A 20,441-nucleotide genomic window follows, 5' to 3' on the forward strand; every position below is an offset into this window, starting at 1 on the left:
GACACTGGCGCCACCGGGCCCTCTGACCACCACCAGCAGGCAAACATGGGGTTAGTATCTTGCCCAAGGATATTTGGCACACAGCCAGGAGGCAGCCTGGGATCGAACCACCGACCTTTTGATTAGTGGCTCTGCCACCTGAGCTACAGCCACCCCACAGCTAACACCTTACAACAGCTAAGGTGTTTGGTGGTTTGCACCAAAATTAGGTTTAAAAGTGTTTATTCAGTTCTGACATTACACCAGCACAGGACATCCAAATCCTACCACAGTGACTGAAGGAAATGCCATCTAATTCCTGCTGTTGATACAGGAGTTAGATGATGAAGAAAATTGAATATCTAACAATGATATGTAGATATTGTACTGTATATGTAGAAGCCAATGAACTGCTAGTGATGCTGGGCCCAAACCCAGATAAATGTGGAGAGTTGTGTCATTAAAGGCAAAATCTTCCCTGTTAACCCAAATCCCGACTTATCTGATATGGAAACCGCAGTCTTTATGATTTGGCAAACACTTTTGGTGCTGCTGGCCAGCAGGGTGCTGATGGAAACTGTGCTAGTCTTGGTTGAAAGCAAAGGAGGAGGACACATGAAGGGCACGCAGAAGATTTGTGTGACAGAGGAGAATTCACGAGATAGGCTGAGATGAAGGCAGATGATCTGCTATGGCGAACCATAGGAGCAGTCGAAAAAAGGGGAAATGCCCACATTGAATGTCAGCAACAACTCAGCTGAATATATCAGGGCAGCACTGAAAGTGGATAATATGTTTCCTGGTGAGACTGAGGGACAGGACAGTTACTATCCTTGCCACTATCATATTGATTTTCATGTAGGAGTCTTTGAGATCCTTCTCCCTGCCTTCATCTCCAACTATACTGAGAGGAGCAGGTTTCCCACTTCATATGTGGCTACAGACAGACTTTTTTCAACTATTTTCTCTGTCCTATAATATGAGAGAACTCCACACTACTTACTTACTTCTCACTTAGCTCATTGTATTTGCTTAGTATGTTTGTTCTTCATTTGCCAAATGCCAAACCTGTGGCTTGCATAGTCATGTGTTTTAAGTTAAATATATCCACAATTTTAGACTCCCTATCCGCATTACCAACACCGACGTCCAATAGAAGAATACTCCCTGCCCCATATTTTGTTTGTTAGGGTCTTATGACCCAGGTATAAAGCTTGTTTAGAAGCAGTCAAGATGTCCACAAGGAAAAAAAAACTTAAATAAGAGTGATAGTGTAACCCTGCTGTTGCTCCTAGCCTTCCTTCCTCTGAGTTGGAGATAAAAAATATCAATGTGTAATACAAAAACATGAACAAACACCACAGGTTATCACTGTGTTTTAGCAGTCCTGCATTTATACGTTCAGTATTCTTCCAGCTGTTGCAGAGTGTGCCCTTTGTAGTTGGCTTTGCTGTGCTCGAAAGCCTCAAGACATCTCAGTAATACACCAGAATTCAAGCTTGTCCCAACACCTGCTCAGTTAATACACACACCTTGTTCGAGGCAAACATTGTAGTTTTGAGCCAGATGATGAGACAATGCGTAATATTAGAATGCTAATGCCTCCTCTGAGACATTTGATTAAGACCCCTGCCAGCTTCATCAAACTCCTGCTAATAAGCTAATTTTTACAGGCTTTACTGCGCACAGATGTGTGTCTGCACATGCGGTTCTGTCAGAGGAGTCAGGCTATTTATAGAGCTGTGAGCTTACTCTCGCCTGGACTCTGACCTTGGCGATAGTGTGACAAATGACAAGCAGCATTTCAGCAGAGGCTGAGCCATTTTAACAATAACAGCAGGTCGGTGCGAGAGAAAAAAAATAACGCCATCTGAACAGGTTTATTTTTGTTTGCCCATGAAATACCATTTCTCACTGCCTCGTGAATCACTGACAGCTACCGCCAAAGCCATGCTGGGGTCCTGAGGCTTAACATCTCAAATTGATCCAACAGGCAACAGGAAACGGCAAGCTTATACATGTTGTCATCTTATTGTATTCAGCATTATTAGCCCTGCCCTCAAGGACGCTGCCATTGGCCTTTGGTCCGTGCAAGATAATTCTCAATTAGTCACCATCCCCACTATATTGGTTTCACGTATACAGGGTTGATGACTCGCACAGCCAAGTGCTGAGTTTAGCAATACAGAAGCAGAATAGAGTCAAATTAGTTCCTGGCGAAGCAAGAAAAGTGCTAAAAAGAATGTTGTTTGTATCCTCATGATTCATATATAATATTCAGCAAACATTTTCTGTACTAGTGATGACGTTTCAAAAGAACCATGAACAGTTTCCACATTATAGTGCACTACTGGTAAAAGGAAAAAGAACAGAACTAAACCATACTGTGGAAGGACAGTTTTTTTAAAGAAATCTTTTGTGAAAGTCATTTTTGTTTATCACCTCGTATTTCAAGAACCACTCTCACAGTTTTCACCAGTTTGATTATTTTCCTTCCAACAAGGCTGCGTGGATAGGTGAAATAGAAGTCTTAACAATTAATAAAGCCTTTGTGAAGCTGTTTCTGTAGCTACGTATAAAATTTATTCATTTAAAATGCTCAGTTGTAGTATGGCATCAATAGAATCGAGTGTCTGCTTCAACTCAAAAAGCCTGAATGTCAGTCAATAAATATAAACATAAAACTCCCAATGGATTCATTAATATATGCTGCTTTTTAATAGAAAAACAATGTTACATTCCAAACACTAATGAGCTTTAGAAACCAGCAAATGATTAATGTATATGATCTTTTGTTAACTTTACACTATGTATTCTCCCAACTGATTTAATTCACTGTGACTTGTACATAACTGTTCCAAACACATTAAAAAACAAAAACACGCAAACATACACAAGGCCTGCAATTAGCAAAAAATGCCTTTAATTTCAGTTGTGAAACCAAATACTACTGAATGCAATGTTGAATGGTCTTTTCTCTTCTTCTTCACGTCACTGCAATAAACTGACATTAAATTAAAGAAACTACAGTCTTCTGCATCTTCCTCAGTGGCCTGCATGTAACAGTCTCTGGCACATTAAAAACGAATGCAAATAGATGACTTTGCGTATGAAACAAACACAGCCAAGTCATCAGTTACAGCAGTGTAGTTCCAAACTGACTTGACCTTCATAAGCGTTCAATTAAAGAATTAAACAGCTCCAGCAAAGTGAAATCATTAATGATGAAGTGGAAGAAACCTATTTTTAAAAATGGTTACTCTTGTGTATATACAGGAGTTCCGGCACATCAAGTTCTCCACTGGTTGTCTTCCAAAACCTACGAAAGTCTGAATAATTCAATCCTGTCAATAATGAACCTTGACAATGCTCACTCCAGCATACAGAGATACGTTTTCTTTCTTCTTCTTTTTTTGGTTTCTCCCCTTAGTGGTCACCACAGAGGATCACCTGCCTCGATCTATCCCTAACATCATCCTGTGTGACATCAACCCCCTGCATATCCCGTTTCATTACATCGATTAATAGGAGACAGTTTCATTACACTTTGTTTATATTTGGCTATTAATGATACATCCTTAGCACTAAACCATGTATTATGTAGCAGGAAGTCCAGGTAGAGTATTTCTTTATACTGTATTCACTGAAACTTGAATTATATAATATGATTCAAGTGATTCAAGTGATCAATCTTTTCAGCTGTTTTTTTATTCCCGAGGAGTTGCCACAGCAGATGGATCTGCGGTTTGATTTGGCACTGATTTTACACCGCATGCCTCTGCTGATGCAAACCCTCCCATTTATCCGCGAGTGGGATCAAGGAGTACACTAGCCTGTGATCCCCTGAGGGTGGGCTTCTGCCTGCCCCGGTCTCCAGCTGCGGATCTTACACATGTAAGGCATGTTCACCACTACGCCGCATTTACAATCATTTCATGTCACATCATGTGAATGGTAGTTTAAGTTGGTTGTTGTTTAGCTTTGACTTTGCCCCACCTTTACGTATAAAATACTGGGCAGAAATTAAAATGCCTTTTGTTGTTGTTGTTTTGTACCATACTGTCTAAATTATTCAAAGTGAGAAAGTAGAAGCAAAATAATGGATTTATTTTGAAGGCTTTTGTGATGTGGTTTTTGTTTGTTGGTGTACAACAAGAGAAAACAGCAGAGATTACTCACTGCATTTTTTTAGCAGATGTGCTATTATTCGCCAAGTCACACAGTAAACTGTAATTAGCTGCTGCGTTCCTTTGACATTTGTCTTTATGAACAGTAAACAACAATGACTCTCACCAGCTGAGATGCTGTTAATAATTGATAGGATTTCATCTAATTTCAAATTTAGGCTTTATAAAAACAATAGCACAAAACTATGAATCACTCAGTCTGACAGATATATTGTAAACCAGGAGGATCTCAAACTTTTTGGGCTGAGCAGTAAGTCAATGTCTCTCTATGTGTGGTTGCAATATTTAACACAAATTAGGCTTCTAATCATTTAGACTATTAGATGCTTTGCCTTCTATAGCGCTGTCCGCTTGTGGAGGATTTTGTTCATTGAGCATCAGTGTGCAGCTGAGCATTGGTCATGAGTAGTTCCCATTTACTCCCACGTCCAGTTGCTTCAACTGTTCACCTGAAAACTGAAGATGTTTCACTCAGACGTCCCCTTTGTTCAGACGCTTACACCTAGTTTATGGTCACCACAGTGCTGTTGCAGGCCAGCTGGATTATCACTGCAGTCACGTTAGCCTTGCTGTAGACTTAAACCTGAACAATAGGTGTTGCTCCTCAGAAAGAACCTATATAGAGATCTAAGAAATTGCAAAAGGGAACCAAAGCAACCACAGACTTCTTCAGCGTTTTCTCCAGAACATCTTGCCTTTCCAGGTTTGTTGTAGGATCTCTCTGTAATCTGACAATCTCTAAGCCCTTGTCCTAAATTAAATGGTGGTAAAAACCAACATGATGGTACATTCAAATGTGAGGATGACAAGAGTGAACATCAACAAGATGTCATTGTACCTGTTCTCGCAACACATCACTGGATTTCATTTAGATTCCACAGAATTGCTAATAATCTCTTCCTGGATGATCTTTTAGATTTTATCACAATCATCAGAGTTTCTTTTAGACCGAATCTATCACAGAAAGGTGTTGTAGAGTCACGCCTGTTTCATTGATACAAATTGTTTCCTTCTGTGTGTATGCACTTTTTCATATTTGATCCTGTTTTACAGCTCCTGTTTCACATACTGCTGTACATCCTCCCCGGTGTGTTTACAGTAAGAAAAACATCAGTGTATCAGAAGTGAAATATAATTAAATCTATGAAGGAGACATTTGACATCCTGTAATAACAGTCATTTTCTTTAGAGATGGGAATACTCTACTGCGGGGCACATTAGCTTGGAGATTTATAATATACTTTTATATTGTGTGAATTTTGCCAAAAGACATTTAATGTTCTTCCTGGCTAATTCTAATCACTGAAGTCAGTGATGCGCAAAAAGAGAGCAATGACTGATTTTATTAGACAAACAAAGGCCTGGAGAGGATTAAATGAAATGCATTCATCTGGATTAGAGCGCTATAGTGGATAAATCTAAGCTCAAACCACCTATAGTACGTGAAGGACACAGGACAATAAAGCTAATTCTATTAATCACCTTTTGCTTTGAATTTTCCGCACACATTTAAATGCAATTTTTTTGTTCATTTACATGGTGGACACTAAAGCCTTTGTCAGTCCCCAGCAGTCAAATCTCCAATCTCAACACAATTAGACACAGCTGACTACATTCCTAGGCACATTACACTCCGGGCTGTGGATAAGACTCCAGCCATTTCCTCCCAATTCAGAAACAAAATCTCATTTATCGGGAGAAATAAAAATTGAAAGGAGAGCCTGAATTAAGCAGCAATAGGAAGAGAAGCTCGTCGACAAGGAGCTGAATGCGTCTGGAGCAGGCAGGAAATTGTCTCTTCGTGTGGTTGAAAAGTGGCACTGTGTGGTTTTTATACCTATAGGGTCACATTGGAGGATTCAGCAGGCACTGAGCTATAAAATTGCTAGTTGAGAGGGAATTAGTGGGGATGGAGAGGTGGAGAGGTGGAGAGGGAAGGACAGCACAGTTGGGAGTTGGATGAAGAGGTGTGCAGCGGCAACTGATTTGATGATCTCACCCTCAGTGATGTTTACAGTGGCTCTCGGTTTGGCGATTACGATGGCCGATGTCTTGACAACAGAATAAAAAGGGCAACGGCCCGCTTTGCCACACAAAGACAAAAATATCCCGTCACAATAAAAATAAAGACAATGCCTACAGTGGAATATAGCAATTACCCTTTTAGGGTATTTTTAATTAGCTTAAACTGTTATCATCATCCTTCCAGACCCTGGAGCTATGTCTCTCTGCTGCCGTAAATGAAACCATTCACTACCTGTTGTCCTAAATGTAGAAAATCTTGAATATATATTTTAACATAATGCACAGCTGACTTAAAAAGTATAAAATACATGTTAATGTTTTCCATTGTGTGAAAATAGAACAGAGCCTAGAAAAGCCCAGACATTTTTCTGGCCCTTCCTGCCTAGGGTGTCTCTATGAACAGACTGGTCAGGTCACTGTTAGGACGACCCTCTGTGATCCTGTGGTTCAACAAACTCCAGCTTTATTGTCTCGGACTGCAGCTGTCAATGTTAGTCCATGGTTCTGGAAGGTGGAGGTTCATTTTGAACTGGAGCTCACTGAGACTGCAGAACAGAAGACAGAGCAGACAATGAAAGTGGTGTTTGTCTACAGGAGGAAAGCAGAGGCCATAAGTATACATGGTATTTGTTAATTAATTTAACCTCCTAAGACCCGAACTCTTCCACGACATGCATTTTTAATTTCTCTTTGATATTTGAGCATATTGGGGCCCGATGAATGTAAAAACAAAGAATTACCAGATTTTTTTTTTACCTTATTTTTGTTTTTAAGAAGAATGAGAGCCACATATGAGGATACTCGTTTAAAATTTTGATAGAACAGTAGCAGTATGATGTCCTCGTAAGTGGATATCAGGCCCATGTAGGGCAAAATTGAGTATTTTGATCTAAATAACCCAAAATGTGATGTCCACATATGTGGACGCAGGTCCTAGGAGGTTAAAGAATCCTGGGCACACATCCTTTCACGCTCACACATATGTGCTGTGTATACACAATCCTCTTCCTTTCTACAGCTACAGATGCAATTCTATGGGAAGCACTGTGACCTGTTTAGAGTGTGGAACAACTATCAAGCATCCTACACAGCAAACAACATTGTCCTTCATTGTCTTGTCAAACAGCTCAAGCAACCATGTTTACCTATCAGGCATTGTTTGTCAGATTTCATAAAGGCTCCCTAAACTGAGTCGGTCCCCATAGACTGCAGCATTAAAATGTCCAACTTCAGCGCAGGAATAAGCATGTTTATAGTTAGCTTAGCTGTGGATCTCATCAGCTAATTGGAGTAATTGAAAGGGACCTTTTGATTGTTGGTGTTTTTTGGAGCATTTTTTATTAACATTATCTACCCACTCAATTCATGTATGCACCTTGCTACTATTAGTCAGCATTTTAGCAACCTCTCATCCAGATATGGACTCTTTTAAAGTAAAAGCCAAATGCGATGACACAACGCTAAAATCAATACTTCTAGATACGTCTGGTGGCAACACACGGTACCAGGGTAAGCTGCATTTTGGCAGTGTTATGACCCCAAAACACATAGCAAGAAAAAATAAAAGAATACAAATAATACACTTTGGGTTGCTGCTACACATTTATGGTATGGGATAAGATTTAAAAAGATGTAAAACTTCCTGTGTTCGCAGTCCTTTATGAGGAGCCCATGCTTTCAAAAGAACACCTACTAATAGCTAGTGTTACGAGTGAGTATCACTGTCTGATGGCCTGACTCTTTCTTCAGAGGTTGTTTTCTCACTTCCACTGTACATTATTTCTATGTGCACTGCAGAAAGAAAGCAGTCACAATTCATTCTCCCACACGAGGTCACTTTTTAAAGAAAATTCTTTGTAGAATTTAAAAAAAAGCTTTAAAGTCATTTCTGTCTTTTTAACTAGTTATATTGAAACAGCAGCTTTTGTTATTTAATTTAATGATGACACAGGGGTGCAGTGTCACTTCATAGCACAAAGGTCTTTGGTTTGAATGGATGGGCCAGCTGAGTCCCTTGCATGAAGCTCCCTCTGGCTTCCTCTCACAGCCCAAACAGATGCTTGTTAGGTTAACGGGTGATTCTAAATTATCTGTAGGTGTGAATGATCGTCTGTCTGTCTGTTGCAGTCCTGTGATTAACTGCCAACTTCTTCAAGGTGAACCCCTTCTCACCATCTAATGCTCCAAATGTCTCCAGCAGTGTTTGTGCTAAGTTTCACTTTATTTCCATCCATCCACTTTCTTAACCCCTTATTCAACCCAGAATCATGAGGGTTTTGGAGCTTATCCCAGCTGTCACAGGGCAAGATGCTCTTCTTAGTTTTTCACTTGTAACCCTTGTAAGTTCTTTTAAGCAATAAGCAGCTCGGTTATGTTTAGGAAAAGAGAGTTGTTTGGGTTAAATACTGTCCTTTAAAACATCTACCAGACAGACTTGACCACGGCATTACCTGTGACAGAAAAAGGGACCTCTACACGAATGGATGAGGCCCATCTCACTGTTGTAATAATCTGTGCATCCTCCACCAATGGACATCTTAATTTTAGAAACTACAGATTTCATAAAATAGCTTCTGAAGCAGAAAAATGCATTGCATCAGCAATCATTGTAGCTAATACTGGTTATACTGGTAATGCTGGTTGTTAATGAACACTATCCCCCCCACACCCCACCCCTGCCCACTCACCTTGCCAATCTGAGCCATGGTCTGAGTAACCCTCATCACCCAGGCCACTCACACACAGACTCTATACCCAGACCAAGTTCTTTGCACTACTTCCAATCACTTTGTTCTCCAGTGCGTGCATTTCTCTTGTTTTGTATACATTTCTCCTGTTGTTTTACTATTTATATTTTATTCCTGCACAGTTGGCGTGGAGCACCCATAACTTCGTTGTACACGTACAATGACAATTAACAGATATTCTATTCTATTACTTTCTAGCACAGTGGTTTAACACAAAGACCCGGTGTCTGTAATTGTCAACAAATCACAAAATCATCATCAGTCCCACAGAGTGTGAGCTCAGGCTCAGCTGTTTCCTAGAACAGCTGTAGTTTTTAGCTAATTTTGCCCAAACTGGTGTGAGTAGTGCACTGTGGGGGGCTATGTTTCGCTACAGATTAATCCTGATTTAATGGTCTCATATTTACAGCAGCAGCACGGTGAGCTATAGTGCCCATGTTAATCATAATGAATAAACACATCACCCAGTACAACAGTGAGGCACGCTGATGTGGTTTTAATAGGAAAAAGATGTATCAGACTCTGGAGACTCACATATGCACACACACTTGCTAGTGTATTACAGTCACTGTTGTTTTCGATGTTCCATATAGGGTTTATGAACAGCAAGCGAGTTCCCCGCCTCGAATAACACCATTTAACTTCAAAGACAACTACGTGATATGACTGCAGTTAATTGCATCTTTGGATGTCGGTGACATCTTGAATCATGAAATGGCAGCTTGAAAAACAAGCCAAAAAAAAGAGTGTGACAGATGTCTGTCTGAGTAAGTGAGCTGTGAAAACTCCAAGGTTGACAGAAAAAAATGTTTGTGACTTACTGTAGCTCGCTATCAAGGTTAGTACAAGATTTCTCGACAGGAATCTATGGCAGAGAATGGATTTACAGTACTGCTGTGTATTTTAGCAGACTTCACAAACTGAGATTTACTCTTTAAGTCTGTGGATGGTTCGATGAATTAACACAGCATGCTCAGTGTTTAAGGGTTCGGCATGGTTACAGTTTGTGGTGGCGTCTAAATCCGTGCAGAAAGGAAGAACTGATGTGCATTTTAGGTAAGCCAAGCAAAGCCCTAACCAGTGATTTTTTAATCTAGTGTGTGTGTGAGAGAGAGAGAGAGACACCGTGTATGTGTGTGTGGCTTTAATTGTGTTGTTTTTCTTCTCTCGAGTTAATTACTGTGACAAAGGTGAAAGTCACTCTCCATAAAATTCTGTGTTTCAGCTACGGGTGTCACGATTATTATGTATTGACGGTAACTGTGATATTTAGGAATGAAATATTGATAATGTGTCAGTACTGCTCATATGATAATATTGAGTGAGCTTTTTTGTTTTTTGATACTTTTTTAGGGAGGTGCAAGCTGGCATGAAAGAAAACAGGTGCACTTGATTTATAATAACAAAAGACAAAAGGTCAGGAAAAAAAAGAAGCAATCATTTCATCCTGATAATAAAATGTCATGAATTACCCATCACTATAAACTTAATGGACTCCTCTCTATTAAAACATGAACAACAAAAAAAGAACAATAAATTTAAAGTGAGTCAGAAGACAGAGGAATCAGCACAGTTGCAGGACTGGGAGCATTTATCAGGTTTTTTTCGACTGCTGCTTGGAGCTTGAACTTCTTGTCCTGAAATCTGTTGTTTTCTAAAACAGCTGCAGAGATCGGTTTTTCACAACAATGTTAGCATGACTCAATAGCCACAAAATACAGCGGGTTGAAATAAACTGAAAATCTTTCTTTTAGTCGTTTAGAGTTCTGCTTCTGTTACAAAATGTCACATCAACCACATGTGACACCCTTTACCTGGTCTTAGTGTTCACTGCACTTCACACTGTACAGGTCTGTACACTTTCCTCTCATCCATGTTCAGTGAACATACAACGGAGAGTTGATATATAGATGCAGCGGTCTATCTATGTATCAGTAGAGTGCTATCAATATCACCGGCCTTTCAGATGAGGCTTTGATTATCTTGCCCAGAGAGTGAAATCGATCTGCGACTGCCCTCAGTGCTTACTATAAGTCCTGGAAGTGCAGAAAACCTTGTTTGCCAGAAAATACTCCTGCACTTCATCTGAGCTGGGCTGATGAACTATTGCTGAGGAAAAAGCCCGACAGGAGCCAGCCAGTCAATATTAATGAGAACAAAATTAAGGAAGGAATCTAAAATTAATTTCTGTAGTTTGGTGTTAAAAAGAAATGAGACTGCTGGAATGTTTGACAGCGTTCGACAACGGATGATCTGATATCCTCGTGTTGGTGTTGTTCCCAGACCATCATGAAAATATTGTTCCAGGTTCAACATTGCAAGTGACCAATCACATTGTTGTGACGTTATTCCTTTGCGCCCCAAGCCATTCGTGCATTTATGAAATTCCAATGTTGCAAGGACAATATCAATTCTGCTTACTGTTTATTAAAGGGTTACGGTTAGGGTTAGGGTCAGGGTCCGTTGATCGGCGGACAGAGGCGGTTTCACGCAGCTTAAGTACAGTTTTTTGTTTTACGCCGGTTTTTCCCGAAGTCGCAAAAGTATTACGTCACAACATTCTGATTGGTCACTTGCAATGTTGATCCTGGAACAACATTTAGTATGATGATCTGGGAACAACACGAACACAAGGATATCAGATCAACCTTCGACAACATCCACAGATAGCCAAGTCCAGGTTGACACAAAGGCTTCCTGCACTGGTGACAACTGCTCTCAGACATGACAACACAAAGTAGAAAGATAAGGTTCTGCTAACAGCCCAGCTTCACTTTCTCATGCAAATATTTCAACATCAGGCACTGGCTGATCATCTCTTCTTGATGTGTACCCTTCGTATTGTGGCTTTGCAATATGTCACTCATGTTGCACACAGGAAAATTTCTAAACAATGACGCATCAACTATGTGGCCTAAAGCCTCAGTCACATAGGTCTAGAGACTGTTTGGTGCCCCCTAGCAACTTCTGATCACTTGAGATAAATATATATTCCACAAGCAGGTTGCTGTATTTTGTCAAATGAAATCAGTTGCAGTGTTGCTAGTTTATACAGAAGATGGCAACTTATCAGCAGATACTTGCAGGTGTCGTGAAACTGTGAAATGTGCAATGCGTTCAAGTAACAAATTTCAAAAGGTACTAGTTTTACTTTAAATACATTTTGGTGTTGCACTATCATTTGGCAAGTATTTTGCATGGAAGATGTCTCCAAAAACTCACAAAAAGATCGCGGCTGTTGCAACCGTCTAGCTACCAAAGCAATCGCAAGAAATTTTTCTCTGCAATATATACCTCTTTACAATCAGTCGCTCTTTATCAATCATTCAGTCTGGGATTGCAAATCTTTCCCAGCAAGTGATTGTTACCAGGTGGCTGCTGACTGGTCTCGAGACCTGTGTGACTAGAGCCAGAGTAAAACAAGTTCAAGTATCTCCCTTATGTATGTTGCTTCATTTATTACTAACACATTAAATTGGAGGTATCTCCAGTTTCAGTTATGTAGCCTAACTTGACATATATAAAACATCCCAGCTTATGAGAGAGGAAAGGGGACTCAGATGTGTGACCTGTGCTCTGGAGTCCACTTCTTATCACACTGAGCCAGCTGACTAAAACAGTGAAAAAGGGGATATAGCGCTTGACTCCAGACAAGAAATGTAACCAGGCAAAAGACAAAGAGATACAATTTCCACAATGTAGACTCTTGAGTTTGTCTTCTTTATGGCAACAATTTAAACAACAATCCTTGCTTTGTAAGAAACAGTCTGACGTGACCACTGTTGTCTGTGGAAATGCCAAAATCAGCCAACATCTGCTCACCTACAGTGCAGTTTCTGCCATCATTCCATGATATTTAAACCATGTTTGCTGGGAGAGAATACGCAAGAAAGAAAGAGTTTGCATGAGAGAGTGTGTGTCTCCCAGGACATTTGTTGTTGTAATTACTTCTTTTGGTGCCTCTGTTGTTCAGAAGACAATCCTCTGGTTCACTCTCAAGTGAGATTGGTCCACATGCCCAGCACCACAATTATGGTTTGAGCAGCTCAGGCAAATTTACTGCATCTCAATTAGAGCGGAGAAAAAGTTGCCTGGGGTGATTTTAAAATTTTAGGGCTTTTTATAAGCCAGTGAAGAAAAAACACACATCTACATCCAACTTTGCATTCATAAAATATCAGGTAAAGGTGAATTAGTGGTGACTGAGATGTGTGCTTTACCTGCAACTACCCATTCACTCACAAGCTACCCTGTTATCACACACACAGGTAGAAGGTCTGACTGTTTCCTCTTCCTAATTCCTGCTATCTCGGGTTCGACTGCAGCCTGTCCCCTTGTCTGTGTCACAACTGATGACTCAAACTCTGTAATTGCCTTTTAATCCTTTCGAGGATGGAACATGTGTCAGCTTCAGCTAATTCAGGGCACCGGTCGCCTCGGGATACAGAGACAAGCTTATGACAGGAAGGTGGTGAGTGTAAGTCAGCACACAGGCTGGGACACTTTGCAGTGCTTCTGATTATGCAATGTTCAAAAAATAGCAGCTCTTCCTCTCTGTCCATTCGATTTGAGATTGAACAGCATGTGCTGAATGCAAATTCAGCCCAAAAGATGGAAAAATGTGATGCAAAACTCAAGCACTGCCAGCCAACCTGACGCCAACCCAATGCAGAAATGGGCTGAACATTTATTTACCCATTTATATAATTGATATTTATATACCCATTTATTCAAAATGATATCTTGCATTCAAATCATATTAACAATAAACCTATTTAGCAGCATCTTTCAGTCTCTTCTCCCAATATTCTGTTTTGTTATGCCTTTTTTTCCCTTTTGTTGAATCCATTTAATTTACCCACAAAGACAAAAATAAGATAATCCAAAGTCAACATTTAACAGTAACTAAATATTTGGTTTTGCTTATATTTTCACATATTTTATTTTATATATCTGATACAAACATTATTTCTCTCAACATAAGGCCGCACCTTGGAAGCCCAAAGGTTAACACGCATACTTTATAACCCCACAGGAAGCAGGCCTTTGCTTGTCTGTGTAGGTTCTCAGTCATCCAGTCATGGCAGTCTAAGGAGCGTAGAAAGAAAACGACTGGACTTCTTTAAATTTTGTGAAGATGTTTCACCTCGCATCCAAGAGGCTTCTTCCCTTCTGGGCACCGGTGACCTCAGGAACTGATGAAGCCTCTCTCCAAGCTCCTTAGATCACCTTTGTTTTATTTTTTTCTCTGCAGTTATTATCACATAAGAGGCAAATAAAAAAGTGAATTTTCACTAATGTTGGTGCTACATGTGACACTTGATGAGTCAGATAGGAATGTCATTCCAAGGAAAAACACCATTAGTTGCATTGGTTCATAGGTTATCCAAACACGATGCACAAGTTTTATGGTAAAAGTGAGACGAATGTCACTCCTTGGTTGTCACGTATGAGCGCTTGTGAAGAATTCCTTCTTATTACAGTTTTTCAGGGTGAAAGGGCAAATTATAAGTAGCACAAAGAAAAAAAGCAAAGTCACTGATGCAAAAGCATTCCTTCTGCAAATCTCTGTAACAAAATTATCTTTATGGGAGGCTAAAAATTAGCTGGACACTAAGCAGTAAATAAAAAACTTCTGTTTGCAGACAAAGCTTTTTTCTGAGTTCATCATTATTCAAAACTAACAGTGTTTTCACATTATCGTTGCTATAAGTCATAGCAATTGATAAAAAACTGTCCCTTTCCTCACACTCCTGAACATACTAACACATCTTCTTTTCACTTCATTTCATCTCACACATCATCATCTTCCACGTGATCCTCTTTAAATCCATTTGTCATTTACACAACCGGCCCTGTCTTCTCACCTTCCCCCTCTTCTTTGCCTCCTTCACATTTCCTTTTCTTTGTCCACCTATGCTCACGAGTTCCCTTGCAACCTGTTCTTTTTTGTTCTTCCCTCTCTCAGTAACTGTCTCTGAGGCCACTGAAGCAGCAGCAGCAGTGTCCAGGACATTTTCTCCATTAGTGTGAATTACAGTTTCCCGGGCCACCGGATCACAGCGTGTGCAAGCACACCTCTTAATCACAATAGGGTAGGCATCCTTTTCTCCTAATGCTCGCCTCTAGTCCCAGTCACAGACAGCAACGGCTCCATTAACAAAGCCGAGGGGAACACTCTGTCTGGCCAGGTGCTGAGTCTATACACCCCACTGACTGCACAGAGTCTGAGCTGGCCACAGGGTCGCAATGAGAGGTCAACCTCTCAGTCAGCCTGTATTGTGTGTGTGGTTAAAGGAGGCTGCACAGCATGAGATCAGCCAATGTCAAATGAGTCAGTTTGTTCTAAGATTGCAGTGAAACTAAAGAGGGATTGGCCACACTGTATGGTTTCACTGCCAAGACTGCTCCACTGCTCCCGTTCACAGTTGGCTGACTGCATGTATTCTCTTTAAAGCAAAGCAAAAATAGTTAAGATGTTCTGCCTATAACGCTTTTTATGACTATCAAGGTCAATCACTAAAAACATTTATTTATACAGTCATTATAGTCAGTGTATCATGTGCACCTGAACAAATCATCAGTCCAGAACATAAAATTATCACCATAGGACAAACGATTTCCAGTGTATAAGCTGCCACTCTTTGAAACAGCACACAGAGGAAAAACACATAAAAATGAAGAAAAACAGAGTTGTCTCAAATCCCAGTGAACTGCTTTGTTTTCGGTCTTAACAGTCAGCATAAGAACGGCTCATCACAACAGCACATAATGGCTTAGAGAGCCAGCATATCAGTCAGCATCTTAAAACACTTTAGTCCAGACCAAAGAATTTTGGTGGGCACAAATACCCATAAGGGGGGGGTCCTTCAGGAGTTGAATACCTTCTTTTTTTTTCTTTTTTGCATTTGAGCTGCTAATAGGAACTCTGATCAGATATAACAGCCAGCCAGTTGCTGATAATTCAATGTCACCTCATGTTTTACTTTCTTCCAATCCTGCTTTCATTTTCTCTCTGTGTTGCTTCACTGTGGCTTTGGTTTAAAATATGCAAGCTGAAAGGAATTGCAAGCTAATATTTTTCTGATGAGTGAAAAATCACATGCATAGTGCTTCTCTCATTGGCTACAGGCTCAGTAAAGCCTTCCCTTGATTCATTTCCCTGTGTTTTGTTCCAGTGTTAATGAAAATGCTAAAAGCTGCAGTGTACATTGCTAATTTTGGACTGGTCACAGTACACCTATGTCATGCTTATGATGGGAAAGTAATTACTCTAAGGGAATAATAAAAATGGAGTTCTAAGAACTAAAAAAATGTCTCTTGTTTCAGCTGTGTTGACACAGAAGTAGGAGGGGGCAAACTCTAACAGTTACCAGGAATAGCAGAAGGTCCTGCAGTCTGAAATTTAGCTGTAGCCCATTCTCCTTAAAATGGGGAAGAACAGAATGAGTTATATTGTTTCGTTTTGGGGTTTTTGTTTGTTTGTTTCTTCATGCACACATTTTCCTTTTTGAAAACCTGATTCCTACATTAACGTTAACAGCATTGGAAAGCATTTGAGAAAATTCATAGAATTTAAGCCAAAGTCAAAACCTCTCTAAAGTCAGCTTTATTATTTGCATTTTATCACATACACTAAGTTGCAGTCTGTAACAGGGACAATAGTTGCTACTACCTACAGACACCAATAACCATACATCAAAATGACTAGCTGGATTATTAACATGCCAAGAACTGTAATATATATCCACTTTATTGTAGGAGAAACCAAAATCTGTCAGAATCCTTTAAAAGCAAATATGTGTCCTTGGAAACAACAAAACGTCGACACATCAGTCATGTCTGTGAAAACACACATGAAGAATGAGATGATGTCTTTTCCCAGGTATTTTTTTTCTTCATGTATCTGAATTTTGAAAACTTTTATTTGGCTTTTTGCACAGATAGATATTTAAGAGAAGGGTCAGATTTTTGGTTATAGAGGTATTTTTGTGGTTCTTGCAAATTGCTGCAAATTGTTGGATGATGGAGGAAAAAAAAACAAGCTGGCTGCCATCCTTCTGGACAAAATAATAGATATCTTAAAAAAGCAAGTGAAAAGCTGGAGAGTTTTATGGATTTGCGTCACACAGTTCCCACCAGTGTTATTTGTGTGGCTAGTTGTGGGGTTTTTTCTTTTACTTTTTTCTCTTTTTTTGTCAGAATGACAAAACCACAAAAAAGAAAGAGAAAAAAAGGCTTTTAATGCAACAACAATGGACTCAACTGTGGTAAAGAGAGGCAGAGTATGAAAAGAGAATTGCCGGTCCTCCACTTTGCATTTAAAAAACAGCTTAGGGCCCACTTTTCTCCTTCCCCCATTATTTAGAGACACCTTCGTCTTTTCCCCTTTTGTAATTCTCTCAGCATCTTCATGCAACTTTGATGAAGAGTTACCCTGTTAAGAGCCTGCCAAAGAGCTATACATACTCACTGTGGGTTGACAGTGCCTGGGACAGTAATAGCTTTGGCTCAGCTAAGGCACTACTCTCACCCCCAATGCTTGCAAACATGACGCCGGCCTGCTGCACAAATCTTATGCAATAGCTCCCAACACAAAGTGCTCGAAAAACTCACAGAGTGTTTTCAAACTGTCTTCACTTCACTGACATTTTTGCTCACAATACCATCACCTGACTTTGTGATTCTTACACACTTATATATCTTCATGCTGTTGCTGCTTTGAAGTCACCACTATGTTACTGAATGCTTTTAAACACGCCAGAAATGCCTTCATAAAAGCACCAACACAGTCAGCTTGCCTGCAGGCTTAACAACTTCTGGCATTTATGAACATATGGTACACAATATCATCCCTAATCAAATGAGTAGTCAGTGCTCACACATGAAATCAACAACATGACTTTGAATTAGCCTGAGAGCCCTACTGAGTAGTATCCACTGCACTTTAAGTATAGAGGATGGAGCAAAGAAAACTGTGAGCTGTCATACTTCACCAACATCTCATGAGGCCTTCTAATATTTCAGGCACAGAAACTCAATTATGAGGCCGAGGTTTTGATTTCTTAGAATAATAGGACTACATGACTGAATTCAATTAAGAGCACCCAGAATATATTTGGACCTCTCAGAGGAAAGCCCGGGGTGAAACAGATGGAATTTGCATCATTCATAGAACTGTTCATTTGTTTTAATTGAAAAGCAAACTGATGGATGAATAGAAAACTGATGGTGATCATTAATTGCAGCTGATTTAGCCTCAGCGGTTTGGCGCAAACCCACGTGCGTGGTTGTCAAGTTGCAGTCTTGATCTTATTGCCCTGAAAAAAAAAGCATTGCAGTGCGCAACGCCACCTGTGTGAAGGTGCCAAACCGAGAACGTTTAACCCCTGCAGGCTAATGAGCTGATGAGAACATCAGGTAGAGCTGATGTGCGTCTTGCAGATAGAAAAATAAGCACATTGCGCTCTTTTCCCCACGCTTATAAAGTGATTTTTCCAGGACTGTTCTCTTTCAAGGTGTCGGGGGCAGCTGACAGGAGGCAACGGCTGAATTACAATGCGCCCAAGCTGCAGTGCTCCTCTCTCAATCTCTCCCCATTCACTGACAGCGCGTGTGCCCACGGCGTTCAAGCTTTCTGTGACCCAGTCCTGACAGTTGACAATAAGCTCCGCGCACAGCTGGCGACGACACGATTAATTCGACGCTGCTACGTGCAGCACCCAACTTGAATGAGCCCCTTCGCACTGGAGCCACAGCCTCATTATCTGCACAGAAAGCTGATGCTGCTTGATAGGGGGAGCCGATCGGCCACTGAATTTTTACACATTTCACTTAGTGGATGTGGCCACAGCGGTGGCCTCTCAGCAGACCTTAAACCCTAAAGCTAGAACGGGCTGCGGAACAGGTTATCCCGCAGAGTTTAACATAAAGCACAAGGGTAAAGTGGAAGTCAAAAGAAAAAGCCAGTTGCCCACCTCATCCTGCTGCGGTTGATTCTGTCTCTGATTCGGCTGCTCCTTGGTAGCTGTCATTGTAAAACTCCTCGGAAGGGAAAACTTGGTCGAATCCCAAAGAAAAGCGGACAGAATCCCGTTTTCGGCGCAAAATAAGTCTGATGAGAGAGGCGGGGAGGGCAAGGCGCCGTCTTGTCAACTGCGGAATCTTAAACAGGAGTGGTGGAGCGAAGGGACGAATCCGTCACGATTGAATATGTGCGAGGTCTTGGCGAGCGTGTGACGAGAAGCCAACGCAGCCCTGTGCGTTCACATCAACCCCCCTCCGGGAAAAGGGAGGAGAGTTTCGGACACGCTCGTTTGCTGAAGCGAGAAAGACGGAGTGTTCTCACATTTTACCAGCCTGACACTTCTCTGGGGTGTCTGGTCTCTCTCCCTGTCTACTCTCAGTGATGTTGGTATTTTGGAGGATATAGCCCAAGACGGAATGGAGGAGGGGAAGGAGGAGGGGAGTGTTCAAGTGGTCTTGTGATGGTTTCCGGGGAGGGATGCTTTTGCAGGACCCAAGTTTCAAAAAAAAAAAAAAAAAAGACAAAAAGACAGTGCGAGCTGTTTCGGCTGACGTGTTAGCGTCATGTGCTGAAAGGTGCACACAGGAGCTGTCCGCGGTGCTGAAAGCCTTCCTCTTCTTTACTGTTGTGGGCGCGCGTAACACCGACCCACCTCTGCTTGTTATCGTGCGTTAAACACCGGCCATGGGCTCAGGGAGACGGCAGCTTTCCAGCCGCAGAAACCCGCTGCTTTTGTTATACGGGAGCCTTTCAGATGGCGGCGAGCGAGGAGCTTAAATGGTCAATAAAGGGAGGATTGAGCGTGGCTCACAAAAGCCTCGCCGCCGGTTGTTAAAATACGCGCAGGGCACGGAAACGATCGCGTCGGTGTTTGGAGTACTTAGCGGAGAAATGACACCTGTGAACCCGCCGCTATATCAAGCTCACCGCGGGGCTTATGAGAGAGCGAGGTCTGCTTCTGTGGTTAGACGCTCAACTTTATGGAAGCCGGGCAGGCAGAATGAGAGGCGGTGATATTAAGGCTCATATCTCTAACGCCTGCGCCAGACAAAGATCAATAGTTTATATCTGCGTTTGACTGTTGCTGAATTACTAAGCTTGTTAGGGATTGTGAGGTGAAATAACTCTCACGCACTCTGACATCTACCAGACTGCGGGCAATGGGTGGTAGGGAAGATGTTATGTGCTTCAGTACTGAAAGAAGTCTTTAATCAAACAAGTAATTTAAACAGGAATGTCAATCAAATATATCGACTAAAGCTATTAAGCATCAAGGCACAGGCTAAGAAAAGACGAGTAAGCTGTAAATCACTCCATTTCATCTTTAAAAGTGTTTAGATATTTTCCTGTTTTTTCTTGGTTTCAATCACAGTTAAAGCTCGTGTGTGTGTGTGTGTGTGTGTGTGTGTGTGTGTGTGTGTGTGTGTGTGTGTGTGTGTGTGTGTGTACAGTACAATAAGATACAAGTTCAGTTTG

The 20,441-nt window shown here is 41.0% G+C and overlaps 1 protein-coding gene across 3 annotated transcripts in view; it reads right to left on the minus strand.

The window, feature by feature from the left end:
* The window catches only part of LOC102301290 (inactive dipeptidyl peptidase 10), a 253,736-nt gene that overhangs the window by 122,535 nt on the left and 110,760 nt on the right, over window positions 1-20,441 (minus strand). The window contains exon 1 of one of the 3 annotated variants that reach the window (XM_005919374.3): window positions 18,916-19,466. The exons of the other annotated variants lie outside the window; for them this stretch is intronic. Within the exon in view, the coding sequence (XP_005919436.1) occupies window positions 18,916-18,972 (57 nt within the window). The 5' untranslated portion in view covers window positions 18,973-19,466. Of the gene's footprint in view, window positions 1-18,915; window positions 19,467-20,441 lie in introns of those variants that run through there. 3 annotated transcript variants of the gene reach the window in all.

Source organism: Haplochromis burtoni, unplaced genomic scaffold (assembly GCF_018398535.1).
Source record: "Haplochromis burtoni strain Fernald_Lab_line unplaced genomic scaffold, NCSU_Asbu1 Contig_20, whole genome shotgun sequence".
NCBI classification, from domain to species: domain Eukaryota; kingdom Metazoa; phylum Chordata; class Actinopteri; order Cichliformes; family Cichlidae; genus Haplochromis; species Haplochromis burtoni.